Source organism: Marmota marmota, unplaced genomic scaffold (assembly GCF_001458135.2).
Source record: "Marmota marmota marmota unplaced genomic scaffold, marMar, whole genome shotgun sequence".
Lineage (NCBI taxonomy): Eukaryota > Metazoa > Chordata > Mammalia > Rodentia > Sciuridae > Marmota > Marmota marmota.
The window spans coordinates 1,942,067-1,966,095 of record NW_026000102.1 but is presented as its reverse complement, the minus strand read 5'-3'; the positions used below and the strand labels follow the sequence as shown (position 1 = coordinate 1,966,095).

The 24,029-nt window shown below is 36.9% G+C and overlaps 1 protein-coding gene across 9 annotated transcripts in view; it reads left to right on the top strand.

The window, feature by feature from the left end:
• The window catches only part of Kif1b (kinesin family member 1B), a 148,428-nt gene that overhangs the window by 32,312 nt on the left and 92,087 nt on the right, over positions 1 to 24,029 (top strand). For 6 of the 9 annotated variants that reach the window (XM_048783629.1, XM_048783627.1, XM_048783625.1 and 3 more), the window contains exons 3-13: positions 5,468 to 5,544; positions 7,602 to 7,781; positions 8,856 to 8,921; positions 12,465 to 12,643; positions 13,191 to 13,302; positions 16,964 to 17,041; positions 17,735 to 17,800; positions 19,456 to 19,473; positions 20,637 to 20,712; positions 21,450 to 21,528; positions 22,896 to 23,038. In XM_048783629.1, coding sequence (XP_048639586.1) covers positions 5,468 to 5,544; positions 7,602 to 7,781; positions 8,856 to 8,921; positions 12,465 to 12,643; positions 13,191 to 13,302; positions 16,964 to 17,041; positions 17,735 to 17,800; positions 19,456 to 19,473; positions 20,637 to 20,712; positions 21,450 to 21,528; positions 22,896 to 23,038 — 1,074 coding nt within the window. The remainder of the gene's footprint in view (positions 1 to 5,467; positions 5,545 to 7,601; positions 7,782 to 8,855; positions 8,922 to 12,464; positions 12,644 to 13,190; positions 13,303 to 16,963; positions 17,042 to 17,734; positions 17,801 to 19,455; positions 19,474 to 20,636; positions 20,713 to 21,449; positions 21,529 to 22,895; positions 23,039 to 24,029) is intronic. The other 3 variants (XM_015501413.2, XM_015501410.2, XM_015501416.2) reach the window with 1 other exon arrangement.

Sequence of the window (24,029 nt, the reverse complement as noted above, 5' to 3'; positions counted from 1 at the left end):
GTCCACCCAATGCCAGCTTAACTCTACTTGAAAGTCTTAAGAAGTGTCTCAAACCCAACATGTCCTAAACATAACTGTGGTTTCCCCCTTTCTCACCCAACCAAAGTGGCTGCTCTTTCATTACCCATTCTTTTAGTTGCGCAGATCAAAAATACTCATTCTTGCCTTTTCCCTTTTTCTCACAGATTCCATCAGTAAGTCCTGTTGTCTTTGCCTTCATAATATATCCTCAATCACTTTTTACCATTTTTACTTTAACCCAAAATCAGTATTACAATAGCTTCTTGTCTCTGCTTTCTACCCATGTCCCCATGTAGTAGCCAGACATATTTTAGAGGTATAAATCAGATATGCTGCCCCTCTGCTTAAAATTCTTCATTAGCTTCTTATTATTTTTAGAGTAAAACTAAAAATCCTTGCCTTGGTCATAAGCCTTCACTGGATTTGGCTTCTTAATTTGATGAGTTAATATCTCTCATCATTTACAGTGTGGTTGTGTTCATTAGCTTTTTGTGACTGTGACAAAAGTTTAGATAAAGTCGACTGAAAGGGAGGAAGGATTTATTTTGGCTCATGGTTTCAGTCTATTGTTGGGCTTGTGATGAGGTAGAACATCATGGCAGCCAGGAAGCAGAAGATGGGCACTGTAATACCCAGAGTCTCACACACAAAAATCTAAGTATAATATTTATTTTTTTTTTTTTTTAATTTTTTAATATTTATTTTTTAGTTTTCGGCGGACACAACATCTTTGTTGGTATGTGGTGCTGAGGATCGAACCCGGGCCGCACGCATGCCAGACGAGCGCACTACCGCTTGAGCCACATCCCCAGCCCCGAGTATAATATTTCTTTATAAACTTCTATTAAATGATGTACTAATATGTAGGCACTGATGTTGGTCCTTTATTCCAAATCCAGTGTTCTATTACAAGATAGAATAATACTGTCGTCCTCCACCCTTTTGTTGTTGTTTTTTGTTTTTCATACTAGGGATTGAATCCAGTGGCACTTAATTACCAAGCCAAAAATCCCCAGCCTCGCTAAGTTGTTGAGTCTGGCTTCAAACCTGTGCTTTTTTTGCCTCAGCCTCTTGAGCTGCTCCTCTTCCTTTTTTAAAAAATATTTTCCTTTAGTTGTAGTCAGACAAAATACCTTTATTTTATTTATTTATTTTTTATGTGGTGCTGAGGACTAAACCCAGCACCCCGCATATGCTAGGTGAGCGCTCCACCGCTGAGCCACAACCCCAGGCCTTCCCCTTCCGTTTTAGGTCAGAATCTTCCAATTTCTTTATTGGGCTAGAGATAGGGAGGTAGACCTCAACCATTATTAATTCAGAAAGAAAAATACTGCTGGGTATGATGGCGTACACCTGTGATTCTAGCTACTTTAAAATCTGAGTCAGGAGGATCACAAGTTTGTAGCTATCCTGGGCAACTTAGCAACACCCTGTCTCAAAATAAAAAATGAAAAGGGCTGGGGATATAGCCCAGGTAAAGAGCCCCTAGGTTCAATCCTCAGTATTGGTCGGTGGGGAAGAACAAGAAAAATTGTTTGGCATATTTAAAAACACTAACTCATTGTCCATGGAAATAACCGTGGCCTTTAAGGGCTTTTTTTAGAGGGTTTAATGAGTGTAAATGCTGTTATTGAGATTTTATCCCTGTAAAAATTTTTTTCGTTTCTAAGTTCTATTGTTTAAAATTTTTTTATTAGGACAAATGTATTCAAGTTATTTTATTCTTTATAATTATATGATGTATACATAATTATAAAGAATAAAATAACTCTACAGGTACTGATTTTAAGATGTAAAAATCACCAGTGCCTTCTGAAAGAGGTAATAGCGATATTGAATTTCTTTTTTTTTTTTTAAAGGGGTGGTTATTTATTTATTTATTTTTTAATATTTATTTTTAATTCTCGGCGGACACAACATCTTTGTTGGTATGTGGTGCTGAGGATCGAACCCGGGCCGCACGCATGCCGGGCGAGCGCGCTACCGCTCGAGCCACATCCCCAGCCCTTGAATTTCTATATTGTTCTAAAGTGTCTTACATTTCTCATTTGGAAATTGAATTCTTTTTAAATATTGTGGGTAAATTTAATGTTGTTTGTCAAATATAAAGAGGCTTTTTTTTTCTTTGCATTTCTGGGGATGGGACCCAGGGCCTTGCACTTGCCATGAAAATACTCTACCACAAAGCTCCATCTTCAGACTTATAAAGAGCTTTTTTTTAAAAAAAAACCTTTATTTTATTTATTTATTTTTATGTAGTGCTGAGGATCAAATCAAGGGCCTCATAAGTACTAGGCAAGTGCTCTACTGCTTGAGCCACAATCCTAGACCCTAAAGAACTTTTCTTTAAAAAACTGTATATTTGGGGCTGGGATGTGGCTCAAGCGGTAGCGCGCTTGCCTGGCATGCGTGCGGCCCGGGTTCGATCCTCAGCACCACATACAAAGATGTTGTGTCTGCTGATAACTAAAAAATAAATATTAAAATTCTTAAAAAAAAACTGTGTATTTATGTTAAAAGGTGTTCATTGTTGGTAGGTATAGATTTAAAAAAATATTTTTAGATGGGCACAATACCTTTATTTATTTATTTTTAAGAGAGAGAGAGAGAGACAGAATTTTTTTTAATTTTTTTTTTTAGTTTTTGGCAGACACAACATCATTGTTTGTATGTGGTGCTGAGGATCGAACCTGGGCCGCACGCATGCCAGGCGGCGTGCTACCGCTTGAGCCACATCCCCAGCCCACCTTTATTTATTTTTACGTGGTGCTAAGGACCAAATCCAATGCCTCACGCTTGCTAGGCAAATGCTCTCCACTGAGCCACAACCACAGTCCATTGTAGATTGGTTTTGAAGATATAAATAAGGAAAAATAACTGGTATCAGAATTTTTACAGATCTGGGAGAAGGGAATCCTGAGAAGGAGGGAAGGATCATATGTACCTTGAAAAAATTAACTCGTGGTGTACTTTTCTTTTTTTCTAGAAAAAAGACAATGATGGGATAGGATGTGAGAATTGGTTCTTTCTCAAAAGTTGGTAGCTAAAAGAATGTATGAAATGTGACTTTAAAAAAATTTGCAGAGATTGGAAATGTTTTGTTTTAGAGTGGTAAAGATGCTTCAGAGGGAGTACCCTGCATCTCATCAGATTTCTTTTTTTTTTTTTTTTTTTTGCACAGGGGATTGAAACCAGGGGTGCTTAACCACTGAGCCACATCCCCAGCCTGTTTTTTATTTTATTTTTTTAAATTTTGAGAGAGGGTCTTGCTAAGTTGCTATGGCTGGCTTTGAACTTGTGGACCTCCTGCCTCAGCCTCTTGGGCCATGGGGATTACAGGTGTGTGCCACCCTACCTGGCTTTAATGGAGTTCTTATTGCCAAGTCACTGAAATCCAGAATCTGGATCATGCAGTGGGATGCTAATTTCCATTTTGTTGGTAGAGTTTGAATGGTATATGATCCTTGTAATTCCCAGTTTTAAATGGATAGGGAGTTTTAAATAAGGGTGGTGGTTTAATTTTGAAATGGTATAATTATGCATATACACAAAATGCCTTACTGTCCTTTGTCTTGGCATCGCTCACAGACATAGAGAGTAGGCATTTAAATGATGGTCTTTGGCTAAAAGTGTGAGCTCTGGAGCCTGTTTCATCTATACAATGAGAATGCGAAATCATTTGCCTCTTGAGCAGTTGGGAGAATTAAAGAGATAAACAAAAAATACTTCTGTCTCTGAGTAACTGCTCTTTATATGTTGGCAGTTATTTAAATCTTGTATATAGTACCTTTTGGTTAGAAGTACATTTCCTTGGGGCTGGGGTTGTGGCTCAGTGGTAGAGCACTTGCCTAACATACGCAGGGCCCTGGGTTTGATCCTTAGCACCACATAAAAATAAATGAATGGAATAAAGGAATTGTGTCCAACTACAACTAAAAATTAAATATTTTTAAAAGAAGTCCACTTCCTTGCTTAGATTACCGTTTGTGTTTTGAGAGATGTTCTTTCTAGAACTGTGTCCCCTTGTCACATGATTATGTGCAGTGTGAGCCTTATTAATACTCTGTCAGCATTTGAGGTTGGAACGTAAGTGTGTGGCTGTACCCAGTGGAATCCAGAGAGAGAGAGAGAGAGAGAGAGAGAGCGCGCGCGCATGAGGGAACTAAGCACCATAGCAACTGTTGCTATTTGTGTCCTGAGCAGCAGCTGCCTGAGACAGATTTATTTTTTAATCCTGATCTCACCGATAGTCTAGGATGTGGCCCTGTTTTAGAGAAGCAGATTTGTTGAGATGTCCAGTCTTCCAGATTTCATGACCACATGTTACAAGGATTCTGTTTCATGTGAAATATGAGGAGTCAGAAGCTTTGTGTGTATGAAAAAGGAAGATATTAAGCTTCACAGTCAGCCCCTGAAGTTTAGAGTGGATTAAACGACAAATCACTTTTAATATGGGCAGTGACTTCATGCTTTTAAGTCAAAAAGTAACTTAACATTCTACAGAAAATTTAGTAGTCTGCAATTCCACTGCATAAACACATATATGTGCATACTTCATATGTAATAACTTACATATTCATTATTGTCAACCAAGGATTTCAACTATGAATGCTTCATTTTCAAATGCTTTTCTGAAGTAGATAGTAAGATCTTTAAAAAGAGTTGGTTACAAATTGTGGTTGGATTAATGCAATATTTTTCTAATTATTTCTTTTTTTTTTTTTTAAAGATAGAGTGAGAGAGGGAGGGGGGGAGAGAGAGAGAGAGAATTTTTAATATTTATTTTTTAGTTTTCGGCGGACACAACATCTTTGTTTTGTATGTGGTGCTGAGGATCGAACCCGGGCCGCACGCATGCCAGGAGAGCGCGCTACCGCTTGAGCCACATCCCCAGCCCTTTTCTAATTATTTCTGATTTGTCGACATATTTCAAACTTTATGAGGTACCTTGAACTTGTAACATGATTCATTTCTAAATTTTGACTGCTGCTTTCCTAGGGAGGATGATAAACATTCAATCACAGAATATTTTCTGAGAACTCACTGTGTATTTGCCTCTGTTCTGAATACTGGTAATACCCACTTAACTGTTGTTGGCCTGAGTTTTTTGAAGTTCCATATGTAAATTATGTCTTCAAAAATGTGATACATTTGGGGGCTGGGGTTGTGGCTCAGTGGTTGAGTACTTACCTTGCATATGCAAGGCCCTGGGTTCGAGATCCTCAGCACCATATAAAAATTAAATAAATAAAATAAAGATATTATACCCCAACTACAACTTTAAAAAAAAAAAAAACACCATGATACTTTTATGTTTTGATTGCCCTATTGAGATTCATTGCTATGAATATACTGATTTCGATATTTTTGAACATATAGTATAATATGATTTTGAATTAATGAACTTGTTACTGAAAGACTTAATGGAAACATTTTCATCCTCTAGGTATTATTAACCCAAAGAACCCAAAGGAAGCACCAAAGTCCTTCAGCTTCGACTACTCCTATTGGTCTCACACCTCGGTGAGTTTCTTTCCTCCTCTTTACTTTCATGTTAGTGTTTTCCCTGCTGGAGCTGGTCTTATTCTTGGTTTGTAAGTGTGCTCAAGCATGACTTTTTTTGGGGGGTGGTGGTGGTGGTACTGGAATTGACCTCAGGGGCACTCAACCACTGAATGCGACATCCCTAGCCCTGTTTTGTATTTTGAGACAGGGTCTCACTGAGTTGCTTAGTGTCTCATTTTAGCTGCCTCAGTCTTCTGAGCTGCTGTGATTACAGGCATGTGCCCTACGCTCAGCCATGACTACATTTTTTTGATATAGTGAATATTATCTAAAGAATAAAACAAAGTATTTTATTTGATGGAAAGTTTATGTACCCCCATACATATATATGTATATATATATATGTATATGTGTGTGTGTGTATATATATATATACACACACACATACACACACACATACATATAAGCATTTAGTTTACACTAAATATGGAACCTAATTTACTCTGATTTAGATATTCCTTGAGGATTTATTTAGAAGTATTTTAGGATTTGCATTATGAATGTTACTGTACTTACAGATCTTAGGTAGTGCCAAATTGCTTAGTGTATTGCCAGTTCGTTTTTTTTTTTTAATTTTTTTTAGTATTTTTTAGTTTTTGTAGTTGAACACAATACCTTTATTTATTTATTTATTTTTATGTGGTGCTGAGGATCGAACCCAGGGTTTCACACGTGCTAGGGGAGCGTACTACTGCTGAGCCACAACCCCAGCCCCAGTGTATTGCTAGTTTTAAGTTAAAATTTTGAAGATGTATCTAGGAAGATTGGAATGACCTCAGTTAAATTGTTGTTCATTTGTTAGTTTGATTTGTGTTACTGGGAATAGATCCAGGGTTGCTCTACCACTGAGCTATATCCTCGGCCCTATCCTCAGTCTTTTTTTATTTTTATTTTTTAAATATTTTTTTAGTTGTAAATGGACACAATTTTATTTTTATGTGGTGCCGAGGATTGAACCCAGTGCTTCATACATGTGAGGTGAATGCTCTACTTTGCCTACAACCCCAGCAACAGTGTCTTGCTAAGTTGCTGATGCTGGCCTCCAACTTGTGCTCCTCCTACCTCAGCTTCTAGAGTAGCTGTGGGCCACCACATCTGGCTTGTTTTTTCTTTTCTTTTCTTTTAATCACAGTAGATCGGTGTATTCTGAATGTTTGGAAAGAACCTGCAAATCCACAAGGAAAACAAGATATCATTAACATCTAGGAAAATGGAGAATAGGGGCCACCATGGCACCTTTACTCACTGTATGACCCTAGTGTTTGCTAGCTTTTAGGGATTGTTCTAAACTGGAGTTTGCTTTTGTACCATCCATCTCTGTTGTATGTTTTAGTTTTTGTTTGTCCTGTTTTACATTGAGGAGTAAGAGATGTTTTAAACTATCAACGAGGGATGGGATTGTGGCTCAGCAGTAGAGCGCTCCCCTAGCACGGGTGGGACCTGGGTTCGATCCTCAGCACCACATAAAAATAAAGACATTGTGTTGTGTCCATCTACACCTAAAAAATAGATAAATATTAAAAAAAAAAAAGAACTATCAACGAAAGCTAATTGCTAAGGAATAGTCTGGAATGAATTGTAAGCATTCTTCACTGAAAGCTATGTTTATTGAAAAGAGCCTCATTAGCTAAGTGAGTTCAAAGAAGTATTTTTTTAATGTGGACCCGACCTTTGATCTTTTATTCCCATTTTCTACTTAAGAAAATCATCTTGGAGTTCCTTATGAACAGAGTAGTATAAGGTTATGGAAAATGAAACATAATTATGCCAGATAAATTTCACCTTGAAGTTTTTGTGCATGGCTGACCTGGATGCCTCTTAATAGAGCTTAGTTGGGCGGCAAGGAGAAGAATGAGAATAACGAGAAAACCTTCATGTAGTGGGTAGTTAAAAATGTGTGGCATATTTTGGGTTTCTATTCTGATTCTAAACACTTATTTATTATGGAAGCAATCAAATAAATATGGATTATGAATAGAATGCCATTTATTTTTCTTTGTTTTTAATCTTTACAGCCTGAAGATCCCTGTTTTGCATCTCAAAATCGTGTGTACAATGACATCGGAAAGGAAATGCTCTTACATGCCTTTGAGGGTTATAATGTCTGTATTTTTGCCTATGGGCAGACTGGTGCTGGGAAATCTTATACAATGATGGGTAAACAAGAAGAAAGTCAGGCTGGCATCATTCCCCAGGTAAAAAATAAAACAGCAAAAAAACTTGCTTTAACAGATATTTTTATTTTGCAAATATTTATTCAAGGACTAGGATTTGCTAGGTAGAGCACTTGCCTAGCATGTGTGAGGCTCTGGTTAATTTTTTAATTAAAATATGTTTATATTAAGACATGTATTTAGGAATTGTCCTTCTTCGTATATAGTAGTCCCAGTCATGAAAAAGCGTGTTTTTTTAAAATACAATTATTATTTCAAAATTACCATTTGTTGTAAATTTCAAATTCCATTCAGACTTCTAGAGAATCACAAAGTGTAAATTGCTTTAAAGTATGATTGCCATTGTAGTATATGATTGCCTTATGCTAAAAGTATAGCAAATGAAAATTCGGTAGCATTTTTATTGTTTTTATTAAAATATCACATATTTTACAGAAGAAATACAGGGGATAGGATGAAGTTTAAAATTTTCCAGATCAAGAAAAATTTAATGTTTCCTGTCAAGAAATGTCACTTTGCAGTAGAGTAGCATCTCATATAAGGGTGAGGAGTCTTGATGTAGTAGTAAAGGGAAAGTTTTATAGGGGAAGGATTATTCTTAAAAATTCCTTATTTGCCTCTTCCAAATAGTATACATTCTTCATCTGTGTCTATAAGTCTATATAGTCACTGATAATATAACAAATTGATGTATAGCATCAGCAATACATCAGTGCAAATATTGTCCTAGTAGTTTCATTGTTATAGTAATATTGACAGTAGAGTCACAAGTAATATGCAGAAGCAGATTCACATGTGTTTACCATGATGGTGATACAACTTCTGTAAAAAGCTGACGTTCCCTTTCTCCCCCAAATGTGACTTTCTTCTTCAGAAAACAAAATCAAGGTTCAATTATTGAGGGAGAATATAGATATATAAGAAGAGCGTATTCAAAGTTTTAAAAAATTTCATTCAAAATGTTAATCCTACCTTGAGGTTTATGATGTGGAGAGAGAAAGAGAAAGGGGGTCTTACTAATTCACTTAGCACTTGTGAAAAACAGTACTTCTCTGATTTGGGCAACTCATGTTTTCTCTTATTCTGCTTCCTTAGTTGTGTGAAGAGCTCTTTGAGAAGATCAATGACAATTGCAATGAAGAGATGTCTTATTCTGTAGAGGTGAGTGTAGCCGTGGTTGAAATCAGGGGCCTCTGTATTTGTGTTCCTCCAACATTACATTTACTTGTTTGTTCATTCATTCATTAACTGGTATTGAGGATTAATAAACCCAGGAGTACTTTACCACTGACCTACATCCCTAGCCCTTTTTAATTTTATTTTGAGTCAGGCTCTCTCTAGGTTATCCAGGCTTACCTGTAACTTGTGTTCCTCCAGTCTCAGCTTCTTGAGTAGCTGGGATTACAGTTGTGACAAGCACATCTGGGGTAGTCCCTGATTTGCATATGTGCTTTCTGAAGCTGCTGTTACACACACACACACACACACATACATTTTTGGTATTCATTTTCATAGTAACTGAAATTGAGGTGTTTTATTAAAGTGAGCCTGTTCTGAGAAATTAAGCTGCCTTTTTTTTTTTTTTTTTAAATTTATTTTTTAGTTCTAGGCGGACACAACATCTTTGTTTGTATGTGGTGCTGAGGATCGAACCCGGGCCGCACGCATGCCAGGCGAGCGCGCTACCGCTTGAGCCACATCCCCAGCCCCTTAAGCTGCCTTTTAAGCAAACTATTTAATAACATTTATTTAGTATGTGTTGTGATTTTCTTTTTCTCTTTGTGGTGCTGAGGATTGAATTCATGGCCTCACACATGCTAGGAAAGTGCTCTACTACCAGGCTACATCCTGCTCTGTGTTGTAATTTTCTGTAGGACTTAATTCCTCATTATTCCACTTAGTGGCCTTGAGTTTTTCTTTAACCTATAAGGCATCGCATGAATTTCTGCCTTGTGACTATCATAGACCAAAAAGTGTATGTGCTCTAAGAATATTTTATGTTGAGATGAATTTTCTAAACAGCTTGGCTCATCCCATAACCATTCTTTTTTTTAAATCAGGTGCTACAGTGTTTGAACTTATAGATAATAAAAGAAGATGCCATTTCCTTTCAAATTAGAGTTCACAGACTTATTTTGAAGTACAAATTGGATCCCTGGTGGATACTATGGTTCCTTGTCACATTTTCTAACCCCCTTTCCTACTTCTTTCTCTGTTCTCTGCTTCAGCTATATTGGTGTTTTGCTGTTTCTAGAATATGCCAGGAGCAGTCCTTTCTCAGGGTTTTTATATTTACTCTTCCTTCCGCTGGAAAGGTTCTTCCCCTGGATTTCTTTTTCTCTCTCTCTTTAATAACTTTAAAAAAAAAATATATATATATATATATATTTGTTTATTTTTTTATAGTGCAGGGACCAAATGCAGGGCCTTACACATGTTAGGCAAGCTCTCCACCACTGAACCATGCTCTCTGCCCTTCCCCTAGATTTATTTTTCTGACTAAGTTTCCCTCTTCTTTCATGTCCTTGCTCAAATCTTACCCTCTCAGAAAGACTGACCTTGACCACTGTATTTAACACTATAACTCTGCCCCAGCAATGCTAATCCCGCTTGTTCTGGTTTTCTTTTTCCTGCAGTATTCATCGTGTTCTAACATACTTCATAAACTATCTACTTATTGCATTTGTTGTTCCTCGTAGTCACCATTGCTAGAATTATAAAGTCACTAGGGCAGCATTTTTTTTTTTTTTGGACACAATAACTTTATTTATTTTTATGTGGTGCTGAGGATTGAACCCAGGACCTTGCACATGTGAGGCAAGCAATCCACTGCTGAGCCATAACCCCAGTCCCAAGGGCAGCATCTTTGTCTGTTTTATTTATTGATGTCTGTCAGGTGCCTAGACTATGTCTGGAAGATGGTCGGTGAATTGGATTTGCCAAGTGAGGTCTGTCATGGTTGGTTCATAAGTAAAATAAATAATAATGACTTTGGATGGATTCACATAGTAGAGAATAAGCAGTGGTGTACACTAATCTTCTCTCAAGTTATTTGGGTTCACTTAGTCTCACATTTGAGTGAAAAAGACCAACTTTTTGATAGATACATGTATCTTCTGGGAGTTCAGGATTGTGTGAATTTAAGCAGGCAAACATGATTAAAACAAGTCATTTCACTTTCTAGTGTGAATTGCTGTCAGAAACAAAATTTGTTGTCCTATTGTTTTACTCCCATAATAGATGATTTACTTTCAGGATTCTTAATTTTTAACTGACTTTTAAAAACCAATATAAAAATACAGATCGAGACTGACAAAAGGAGAAAGGCAGTAGAAATGGAGATAAGGTTCCAGTGCAAATACTTGGAAAATGTGTCTGTAGAAATTTAAGTTGAAAAATGCAGTTTATATTGTATTCCTGTAGCGCAGTGATGCAGAAGGATCTCATTCCTGGGAAGCATCATAAAGTGGCCTACCATGGTGAATGTATCCCAGATCAGAGACTTATGTGCTTAGAAGGCTGATTTTATAGATACATTGGGAACAAAACTATCCTTCAAAGTCAGACTCTTGAGTGAAGCTCATTTGGCTGATGTTAGAAAACCCAATATATTGGCTTTTATTATTCCATGAGGAATAACTAAGACCAGAACACTCACTTTGCAAGACCTAGTTTATTATCTTTCTGTGCACAAACCTCTTTTGGAATCCTGGTAGTGGTTTGGTAAGCATGAAATTGGAAGGGAATTGATTAGATAAATTGTGTAATTGCCTCAGGTTAAGCCTAATTCATTCATCATCGTGGTAGGCATGGTCCTGCTGGTGACACAAGAATTTATGAAATATCTATTTTCTGAGGTTTCCTCCTCTTTTTAGGTCTCAATTAGGCCATATGAATTATCAGCCAGCCCTCAGTCCTTCTGGTATATATGTTGTCCGTAGTTCATAACAGTGTGGTCAGTCTTAAAGAATTAGTCACTGGTCTCTTGTCCTCCCTGCTCTGGAATATTAATATTGTTCCTTGGTTTTAACTCTGATAGAATTCTTTTTTTCCAACCCTTGGAGTGACTTCACTTTAAATTTCCATTACTGACAGTAGTATGTACATTTAAAACTGATAACTGATAAATTGCTACTAAAATATCTTTCCTGCCTAAGACAAGTAGCAACCATTATGTGCCAGAGATAAAACCTTCCTTCCCTGCAAAGTCAGAAGGTGGGTTCTAACCTACACAGGGTGCATACTACTAATAGAAAAAAGGGCCTAGAAACTTTTTTTTTTTTTTAAGTTGTAGTTGGACACAATACCTTTATTTCACTTATTTATTTTTATGTGGTGCTGAGGATCGAACCCAGGGTCTCGCACGTGCGAGGCGAGCGCTCTACCACTAAGCCATAACCCCAGCCCCAAGGGCCTAGAACTTTGACATTTCACTTCGTAAATGTTGCTGATCCCTAATTGTAGAGCTTTTTAAAAACTTCTGTAAAAATCTTTTTGCTTTGAGCTGGGCTGTAGCTTAGTGCTAGAGTGCTTGCCTAGCATGCGTGAGCCACTGGGTTTGATCCTCAGCACCACATAAAAGTAAACAAATAAAGGCATTCTGTCCATCTACAACTACAAAAAATAAAAATTAAAAACAATATTTTTGCTGTCTGTGGTTTCTTTTTCCAGGTCCTTTAATTCACTTTAATAATATGTTCCTAGGTGAGCTACATGGAAATTTACTGTGAAAGAGTACGAGATTTGCTGAATCCAAAAAACAAGGGTAATTTGCGTGTGCGTGAACACCCACTTCTTGGACCCTATGTGGAGGATCTGTCGAAACTGGCGGTCACTTCCTACACAGACATTGCTGACCTCATGGATGCTGGGAACAAAGCCAGGTATGGTGGAAAACTGGCTAATGACTGAGGCCTTTGGCACATTTTGGGGCTCTTTCTTCCTATTTATGACTATCCCATGATGATAGTGATAACAGTTGCTTCAGTTCACTTAGTCTCACATGCTGGAGAGTTGGGGGCTTCTGTCTTTCTTCTCATCAAAACAATACACTACTGAAACAGAACTTTGGTTAAGTTTTACCCTTAAGTTTTAATCAAGCCGTGGTAAAGTGTTAGTCATCTTGTCTATGTGTATCGGTGGTAGTAATTGAGTCTGGAATAAATGAGCACCTAATAAAGAATAAAAATTTAATGCTCTGGTGGTTTCTAAAGGGATAGCTGGAGTATGAAAAATGATTCTGATGGGGCGCTTTTTGAGTTGGAGGGTATCTTGATGGGCTCACAAATAAGATAGACTGTCACTTACACAATTGCTCTTAATACTAACAGTTTAAGGCCATAACTTGTGATTGTTATGCTTATAATGTAGAGCCTGCTGCTCCACATGTAAGAATTCCATTGTCACGTGGTCACCATTGTGTTTATTTAGGACAGTGGCAGCTACCAACATGAATGAAACAAGTAGCCGTTCCCACGCTGTGTTCACCATTGTTTTCACCCAGAAGAAACATGACTCTGAGACCAACCTTTCCACTGAGAAGGTAGGAGAACATCGTCTCTAGGTTTGAGTTGCAGAGGTGGGAATTTTGAGAAATCCCTTTAATATCCTGTGTATTTTGTGAAAGGGAGGTAGATTGCTCTTTTACTTAACGGAGGGTACTTTATAGCCTGTACTTAACATTTTTCTTCCATCTTGTATCAGTTTCATCATGGGTTCTTAAAGGAAATCACAGAATAGAAAACAGAGTTAAGAAAAAACAGTCTTAAGACTTTGGGTCTCATAAACTACAAAGCGGATCCGTGGGGAGAAAATCCTTTTCTTCCTGACTGAACCATGATAATATTAATAATGTTACTACAGAATATTACTGTGGGATTAAATGGTGAAGAAAATGATTAGGCAAGCAGAATATGTTTTATTCCTGGAAAACAAATATAACTCCATGAGAACTCTGGTTTTCTTCAAATACCCGTTCTTGTTAATTTCTTACTTTGTATAGTGTTTAAATATTGCAATCCAGTTGCAGAGGTGCATACCTATTATCCTAGCAGCTCTGGAGATTGAGGCAGGAGGATTGCAAGTTCCAGGTCAGTCCCAGCACTGTAGCGAGCCCCTTCAATTTATGGAGACTCTTTCTCAAAATAAAAAATAAAAGGGGCTGGGAATGTAGCTCAGTGTTAAAACACTGCTGGGTTCAATCCCCAATACCAAAACCAAAATTTATAGATTTTGAAATCAAACTTCTTGCTTTGAATTCTGACTGCTACTTTTCAGATATATTAACCTGGGCAAATTATTTAACCTCTTTGTGCCTCATTTTCTTCACCTATAAACCCTTATAGAGTTGTTAAAAAGGATCAAATATTAATATAGATTAAGTACATATAATAGTGTCTAGTACAGAGTAGCTACTTAATAAATGTTAATTTTATAGTACTTAGGATGAACCCAGAGGTGCCTCACCACTGAGCTATGTTACCAGTCAGGCCCTACCTCCCCCTTCCCCAATAGTTTTTTCTTTTTTTTTTTTTTAATTTTTATTTTGAGACAGGTCTCACTAAGTTACTGAAGCTGGCCTTGAACTTGCAGTTTTTTTGCCTCAGCCTCCCAAGTAAATGTTAATTTTGTTGCTATTACTGTTAATAATAATAAAAAGTTAAATTATGCTCTGTGTGCATTCCTAAGTGGCATGCAATCTTAAATCTGAATTTAGATTTATTGTGCTAGCAGTTACACAGGATCCTTTGCTATATAAAATTAGTATATTGTGTGTGATATCATTGTCACTAAAAACTAGAATCACCTTTTTTCTTTTTCTTTTTTTTGAAAGAGAGAGAGAGACAGAGAGAGAGACAGAGAGAGAGAGAGAGAGAGAGAGAGAGAGAGAGAATTTTAATATTTATTTTTTTAGTTTTTCGGCGGACACAACATCTTTGTATGTGGTGCTGAGGATCGAACCCGGGCCGCACGCACGCCAGGCGAGCGCGCTACCGCTTGAGCCACATCCCCAGCCCACACCTTTTTTCTTGATGACATTTTATTTGCTTTCAGCTAAAAATCATTTAAAAAAATATACTAGTTATAGGTGATCAAATAACTTGCTTTGCCAGAAGTAATAATGTTGATGCTATTTAGTGGTTAGTGTTTTTCTGAATGGCACCAAGGGACATTCTATATGAAAATGTTTTGCCTTTTTCCCACAATGTTAAATCTGCAAAATTAATTATGTTAATCCGTAGCTGTAGTGCCCCCTCTCCCCTTTGGTGCTGGGGTTGAATCTAGTGCCTTGAGCATGCTTGGTAAATGCTCTATCACTGAGTTATACTCCCAGCCCAATATCTTTCTTGATAATCCATTTTGGACCTTTTGTCTAGAGTTTCTTGAAATATAATTTTTTAAAACAACTTTACAGAGATATACAATAAACTATAAATATTTAAAGTGTAAAATTTGAGCTATGTTTTGAAATATTTTTATAACTATGCAACCAGTTCCACAGTCCAGATTAAGAGAATTTCTGTTACCTAAAAAAGTTGCTTTAGGCCCCTTTGTAATACCTCTGTATACCTCTACTACCCCATTGCAGGCAATTCCTGATCTGCTGGTGTTTGTTTGTTTTTTTTTTTTTTTGGCAGGGGGGCAGTGTGGAACTAGAACTGGGGATTGAACTCCAGGTGCTTTACCATTGAGCTATAGCCCCAGCTACTCTCTCCCCTTTTGAGCAGGGTCTTTCTAAGTTGCCCAGACTAGTCTTGAACTTGAAATCCTCATGGCTTAGCCTCCTGAGTTGCTGGGATCACAGGCCCACTCCATTGCATTGGGCTTCTGATCTGCTTTTGCCACTAGAGATTAGCTTGTTTCCTAGAATTTTATGTACATAGAATCATATAGCATGCTCTATTTTTTGCTGGGCTTCTTTGACTTAGTGTAATGATTTTATGACTCAACTATGTTACAGAGTTTATCAGTAGTTTGTTCCTTTTCATTCTGACAAATATTACATTATATAGATACATCACAGTTTGTATATTGAGTCTTATGGTAGATGAGTATTTAGTTTCTTAAGAAACTGCCAAACTACTTTTCAAAGTGACTATAACATTTTACTTCCCCACCAACAGTATATATGAGAGTTCTGGTTCCTTGTAGCTTCTTTTTTAACATACCATTTAGTACTACACTAATGAGTTTTATATATTATTTTGACATACTATAGTAAAATGTCATATTTATCCTGAAGTTATGAACTGGTTCAGTTATTGTTAATATAACAAAATACCTGAGGCTGGGTAACTTAATAAAGAAAAGAGGTTGCTGGGCATTGTGGTACACTCCTGTAATCCCAATTACTTAGTAGGCTGAGGCAGGCGGATTGCAAGCTTGAGTCCAGTCTTGGCAACTTAGCAAGTCCCTGTATCAAAATAAAAAATAAAAAGGGCTGGGGTTGTAGCTTGGTGGTAAAGTGCCCCTGGGTTCATTACCCAATACTAGTGGGAGGAAAAGAAGAAGAAAAGAAAACTGGAAAGTGGCTTGTTTTACTCATAGTTCTGGAGGTTCAGGGCATTGGCATCCACATCAAATTTGACTCTGATGAGGACCTTATGACAAATGGCATCACAATGGTGGGAGCAGGTATAAAAAGGAGAGATCACATCTCCCACAGGAAGCCAAAGAAGCTGGGGAGTGGCTAGCCTTGTCCTTTTATAACAACTCTCCCTTGAGAACTCACTCAGGGGTCCCACAAGGACCTCCCTAATCCCTTCAAAGAGTAGCACCCCCATAGACCTAAGAACTTCCCAGTATGTTCCACTTCTCAAAGGTTTCACACTCTTAATATTGCCACATTGGGGATCAAGTTTTCAGCTTATGAACCCTTGGGAGACAGATTACATCCAAGCCACAATCATTTTACTACTTTAGAACCAAGATAGTTGCTATGAATTTTATGCTCTGTGTGTGTGCGTGCACGTGTTGTGCACATATGTGCTGAGCTTGCTGGTCAGATGTTGAGTCACACCCCCAGCTTTATGTATATGCTTCTTAAACTGATTTTCATATATGTTTGTTGTCCTTGTCATCTTGAGTCATGGTTAAGAGCACTAATATAATCTTCTTCATACCTTAATTTTTAAAAGAATTTCCTGCCTTTAAATGTTTTCTGCTTCTATTTGAATTGCTCCCATGTTACTGTTCTTTACTAGGTTAGTAAAATCAGCTTGGTGGATCTCGCAGGAAGTGAACGAGCTGATTCAACTGGTGCCAAAGGAACTCGATTAAAGGTATCTATTTTACCAAATAAGTGGCCTTGTCAGTGTTCTGTAACATAGGTCAGCAGACTATGGCCAGTGGGACAAATCCAGCTCACCACCTGTTTTGTAAATAAAATTGTATTGAAATATAGCTCTATCCATCAGTTGATATGTTGTCTATGGATGCTTTTGCAGAGTTGCGACAGATATTACATGACCCATAAACTTATGTTTGACCCTTTATAGAAAATTTTGACCTGCTGAGGATCTTTTGACTTCAAAGAAAGGTTAAGTTGGATAACAAAATAGTTAGGGAAGACATAATGGTCGAGTGAGACCTGAATTGCAGTTTGGGAAACAGGCAGATTTTGACTAGTTAGAAGTAAGACAGTAATGGGAATAGGATATACAAGATCCAGATATGAGAACAAAAGATTGTTTAACAAGACCAGAAATTTTACGTTGGTGATTTGTGGAAAGAAGGCTGCATCTGTAAGGTTTTGGAATACAAATATCTGGAAAATACTTGGAACTATGAGGTAGGTATGTGGCCTCAGCATGGTATTAAGTGTGAGGAGAAGTTACTGAGGACTAAACGAAATTTTAGAACTTATGGACATCAACAAATATGCTAGCATATGGCAAGCTTATCTTCTATATGAATGATGTGACAGTAGTAGAAACTCTTCATCCTAATTCTTTCATGTTTGATGTTTATTTTAGGAAGGAGCAAATATTAATAAGTCTCTTACAACTTTGGGCAAAGTCATTTCAGCCTTGGCAGAGGTGGTAAGTTTTATAATTCATTTTTTAAAAATAATATTTTACAACTAATATATGTATTAGTTGTAGATAGACTCAATACCTGTATTTATATGTGGTGCCAAGGATTGAACCCAGTGCCTCACATGTGCAAGGCAAGCTCTCCACTACTGAGCTACATCCCCCGCTACTTCATTTTTTATTAAGGGGAAATTGTTTGTACAGCAGGTAGACTTGATGTTACTTTATGCTTGTTTACAGAGGCTGCTGTGTTTTGACCCTATTATGTAGTCTTGCCTTTCTCCTTTTAGAACTTTTCAGGTAAGACAGAAGGTCTGACACAGTTTGAGTCTGTGCTGAACATAGAATGAAAGCACATGTAGATGTATAAAGGCTAGAGCAAAAATCAAAGGTTTGACTAATTTTTTGAGCTTTATTTTGTGTCTCACCCCCAAAAAAAAAAAAAAAAAAGTGTATTTATTGTATGTCCTTTTCCTGTGCAGTTTTTTTCTACATAGAATACTGGGGATGTAGCTCAGGGGTAGAATGTGAAGCCCTGGGTTTGTTCCCTAGCACTACAAAAGTGAAAAATAAAAATAAAACACAGTCATACATCACTTAACAAGGAGTGTATGCTTTGGAAAATTTATCATTAGGCAGTTTTGATATTGTGGGTGTGTCATACAGTATGTTCACACAAACCTGATAGTATACAGTTATACAACTTGGCTTTGGTAGAGCCTACTGCTCCTACAACTGTGATGAACAGAACAGCATGAGATTAAATCAAGCACAAGAGAATGGTGCAATCAATTGACAAGGTAAACACAAGATGCATGAGGCTGCTACTGACATATGGCATACTATTTTACAGTAAACTCTTTTTAGGAAGTAGAGAATGCTCTAAAATAATAGAAAAAAGTAGAGTATAGTAAATATTAAACCAGACACTTATGTACTTAATTGTATATGCTGTGTTTTTATACAACTGACAGTGTAATAGGTTTTAAACAAGTGAGCAGTAGTTGTGCTACCACCTAGGAATTTTTCAGCACTATTATAGTTTTATGGGAGTAGCATCATATATGCAGTCTGTACATGGACTGAAATGCCATTATTCAGCACAGAAGTGTAATTTCCCTTCCTGTCTTCCTTTCTGCCTTTCTCTTTCTCTCTTTTTTCTTTTCCCCCTAGTATTGAGGATTGAACTGAGGTTTCTTTACCATTTAGCTATATCCCCAGTTTCCTGCCTCTCTCTCCCTTCCTTTCTATTTATTTATTTGGAAACGGTTTTGCTAAGTTGCTTTAGGGTCTTACTGGGTTTCTGAAGCTGACCTTGAACTTGCAATACTCCTGCCTTAGCCTCCCAATTTACAGGGATTACAGGTGTGTGCCACCACACATGGACATGACTGTAACTTCATTCTTTCCTATTCCTTAACAGTGGAACATAAGAGCTAACACAATTTTTATATAATCGTCTTTATTATTTAGGTTAGAAGCCAAGGAAGTATTCATCATGTGTGCTCTGATGTACACTAATAATCTCATTTAAATTGCTTAAGTAGAATTAAATGTTTTCTTATCTGTGTCTGAGAAGTCATAATCTATGACTTCACTGTTTTTTTGTTTGAGGTTTATCCTGTGTTCTTGTTCTCTCCCTTAAATGCTTTCGTCTATAGGATAACTGCACCAGCAAGGTATGGTGGGGATTTGTAGAGATGAACTAGCTATAGAATCAACTCATAGTTTTAAATCCTCAGAGAATATATAGAAGCATGGAATGGAACCTTCAAAGAACTTTTTATCATTTGTCTTCTGGCTGTTTAGGGTGACCATAAATCATGAGACTTCACACCAGAATTACTTTAGGAACATGATGTTTTTTGGAAAAGGAATTAAGAATAAAGGAACTTTATTTGAGGAAGCTTTTACATTGTATTATCTTATGTTTGTTCTAGTGATCTATGGGACTATCTTTTGACAGTTCTATAAACCTCTTGAAAGGGCAATAAATGAAATTTCTTCATTTAGTGGAAAAGTTTGACTCATCATTCTGTGAAGAACTGAAAGGCTAACTTATCCTAGGAGGCTTGTGCAATTTTAAATTGAGCCTATTTATTGAAAATGACTCTTGTGCCAGGCACGGTGTTAAACGCCGGTATCCCCAGCACTGGGAACGCACAGGATTCATATTTATACCTCTGTAAAAATAAAACTTATTGTTTGAGAGCTGGATATAAGACAATAGTAAGGAATTACTGTTAATTTTGCTAAGTGTGATAATAATCTTTTTTTTTTTTTAAGTCCTTTCTGTTAGAAATATGTACCTAAAGTACCTAGAGTAAAATGCTGGGTTTGCTTTAAACACTGAGACCTTTAACAGACATGATATGGGCAGCATATGAAATAACAACATTGGATTGATGTTAAAATTTTTCTGAACTTGGTCATTATACTCTGTAAAAGAACATCCTTATCTGCTGAAATGTTTAGATATAATATCTGCATCTTACTACAAAATGTTTCAGGAATGTAAAAAAGTATTTGGGAGAGTAATTGAAAGATAATTATGGCAAAATATTGTTAATGGTTGAAGCTGCATGTGGGTATCTGGTAACTCATTATACACTCTCTTGACTGTTGTGTTTGTTATAATACAAATTTCATAATTAAGATATAAAATGAAAAAAATAATTGCATGAGTTTTGGATATTATGAAGAATTAAAACTGTGAATGATAAATTTCAACAATGATGGAATTCATCTGTAATTTGATTTGCTTGGGAATTTTAGACTGATTTGCCTTTCAAGTGAATTTTTCCCCTAAACAATACTAAGTCTATTCCTTTTTCTTCAATAGAGTAAAAAGAAGAAGAAAACTGATTTCATTCCTTACAGGGATTCTGTACTCACTTGGCTTCTTCGAGAAAATCTAGGTATGTTGACTACTGACACAAATTCATTTCATAGATATCTTTTGAAATCTGTTTACATATTGGCTAATTTTTCTGTGTCTGTTTTGGGGAAGAATCTTCTTTAGTTATTCATGTTACTAACTGAATGTTCTGCTTTTTTTCATCTTTGCTTCTCATTTCAGCTGATTATATTCACTTTAAAATTTGGGTGTTCTCCCATATTTCATTTATTTCAGAGTATGAACTGTGAAGCATTATCCTCCTGATTCCCTATAGCTTCTTCAAACTTTTGCTTCTTTCTCAAAAGTTCTTTCCAAACCTCATGTTCCTCTGAGGTGCCCATAATCAGATGTTGCCAACTCTTACTTCTCCTTATTGCTGATATTTCTTGACTTTCCAGTCCTGCTTTTCATTCGCTGCTCCTCCTTCTCAGGAAGAAGGAGAGATTAGCCATGTCAGATGTTGATGACTGAAGAAAGAGACTGGGCTGATCCCCAGGCAGTGACTTTCCCATTGCTAACACCAGTTTTAATGGAGTGGCTATCTTGACTGCAGTAGATTCTAGAGAGAGTGAGAGAACAAGAACTAGACCCAGTAGATTCATAGAGTATAACAGTGCCTGGAATGGGGACTGGTATTTAAGAAAGTTGTTGGCCTTTGATTAAATATTAGGATATGAGTTAAAGCTGTTAGATTTGATACATTCAATAACATTCTTTCTAAATGAGTATAATTTGGGATCTGATTCATTTTCTTAGGTGGCAATTCTCGGACTGCAATGGTTGCCGCTCTTAGCCCAGCAGATATCAACTATGATGAAACTTTGAGCACTCTGAGGTACTCTCATTTGACCTTACTTCCCAAGTAGACCCACATTCAGTCATTTTGTTATACCATGGATTTTTCTTATGCTGCGTTGATAGTCATTTGTGTAAACAGTGATCCCTTTCTCTCTCTCTCTTTTTAATATTTATTTTTTAGTTGTAGTTAGACACAATACCTTTATTTTACTTATTTATTTTTATGTGGTGCTGAGGATTGAACCCAGGGCCTTCTCACATGTGCTAGGCAAGCGCTCTATTATTGAGCCACAACCCCAGCCCCCCTTTCTCTCTTAACAGGGAATATATGGGGGGGGGAGTGATTTTTATTATAATGGAATTTACCTGTCTATGGTTGGCAGTTCATTGGGAAAGTCAGGAACTTTTTCAAGGAAAGATGTTCAAATTGCTCAAATGAGAGTTTTGAACAACTTCTATATAATAATAAATATTCCTTATTCATTTCTTTAAAAAGTGTTCCCTCCTGTGAATACAGCTTCTGTCTTTATGGAAATGCTCAAGTTGTAAAAATTATGTAATACAATTATGAGTACATGTGGCATTAAAAAAACTTTATCAAGCCAGGTATAGTGGCGCACACCTGTAATCCCAATTACTCAGGAGGCTGAGGTAGGAGGATTGCAAGTTCAAGACCAGCCTGGGTACTTTAGCCAGATCCTGTCTCAAAGTAAAAAAGGTTGGGATTGTATCTCTGTGTTAGGGCATTTTCCTAGCATGCATAAGGCTTTCTAGGTCCAATCTCCCATACTATAAAAAAAAATTAAAAAATAAATAATTTACCAACAGAATGTTCACTTAACCGAAAATATTTGCATGTGAATGGGTTTTATTACTTTCATCTGGAACTCTGTCTTCTTGAGTTTGTAATCATTAAAAAAAAAAACAACCAAAAAAAAAAAACTTTTGAAACTGGGTGCAGGGGCACACATCTGTAATTCCAGTGACTCAGGAGGCTGAAGACAGGACAATTTAGCAAGACCCTATCTCAAAACAAAATATAAAAGTCTGGTGATGTAGCTCAATGGTAGAGCACCTTGGATTCAATCCTAGTACCACCCTCGGTGGCCCCCACAACCAAAAGAAGATACCCTGGTATAGTAAAAGAAGTGAAAAAATATTCTATAATCTAACAAACTGGGTTTGCATTCTCTCTGCTATTTATTTATTTTGTTATCTTGGGAAAAATCACTTAAATTCATCTGAGCCTTTTTCATCTTTATAAGGTACTATAAAGCTTTATATAAAAGGGGCATATAAAATATATAAATACTCAAGATGTTTGACTTAGAAGTAATGGTATGTTACTTTTGTGAAGAAGAGTACCTGAGAAATGGCAAGAATGAATTTTCTTCTTGAATCTAGATATGCAGATCGTGCAAAACAAATTAAATGCAATGCTGTTATCAATGAGGACCCCAATGCCAAACTGGTTCGTGAATTAAAGGAGGAAGTGACACGGCTGAAGGACCTTCTACGTGCACAGGGGCTGGGAGATATTATTGATAGTAAGTAAATTAAGGAACAACATAAAATATATATTTAAAATAAACATTAGGTCTTTATATTTAAAATAAGCTTAGATTTAAGGAACTTGGTCACTAGATTGTGCTAAAAGTGGTTTAATGTGTATTTTTTCTTAAAAAGATCCAGTGAGCCAGGTGCAGTCGTGCATACCTGTAATCCCAGCTACTCTGGAGGATGAAGTGGGGAAAATTGCTTGAGCTAAAGGTTTCAGACAGTCTGGGCAACATAGAAAGACCTCCAGTTCAAGAAAAGAAAAATAATGACTATGATCTCAGAATTCCTTTATATAGTATGTACCAGGCTATCCATGGATTGATTGATTGATTGATTTTTTTTTTTAATGTAAAGCTTAATTTCACTGAGTTAATTTATAAAAATATTTATTGGAGCTGGGCATAGTGATACATATCTCCCAGCAATTGGGGAGCTGAGGCAGGAAGATCACAGTTTGGAGAAGAGGATCACAACCAGCCTCAACAACTTAGTGAGACACTGTCTCAAAACTAAAAGATAAATAAATAAACAAAAATGGATAGGGTTGTAGTTCAGTGGTAGGGCATCCTTGGGTTCAATGCCTGGTATCCCTCCAACCCCTCCTCCAAAAAAAAGTTTTTGGAGGTTTTTGTATTTGTTTCATGGGTTTTTCTGGCAATGGGGATTGAACCCAGGAGCACATTACCATTGAGCTACATTCCAAGCTCTTTTTATTTTTTTATTTTGAGGCATGGTCTCACCAGATTGTTGATAGTGTCCATAAGTTGCTAAGGCCGGCCTCCAACTTGCAATATTCCTGTTTCAGACTCCTGGGTTGCTGGGATTACAGGCATGTGTCACCTCACCCTGCAGAAGTTGTTTTTAGTAAGGGCTAGGGATTTAGCTCAGTGGTAGAGCACTTGCCTAGCATGTGCAAGGCCCTGGGTTTCATGTCCAACATTTCAAAATGTTCTCTTAAGTATGTAAAATAGGTTATTT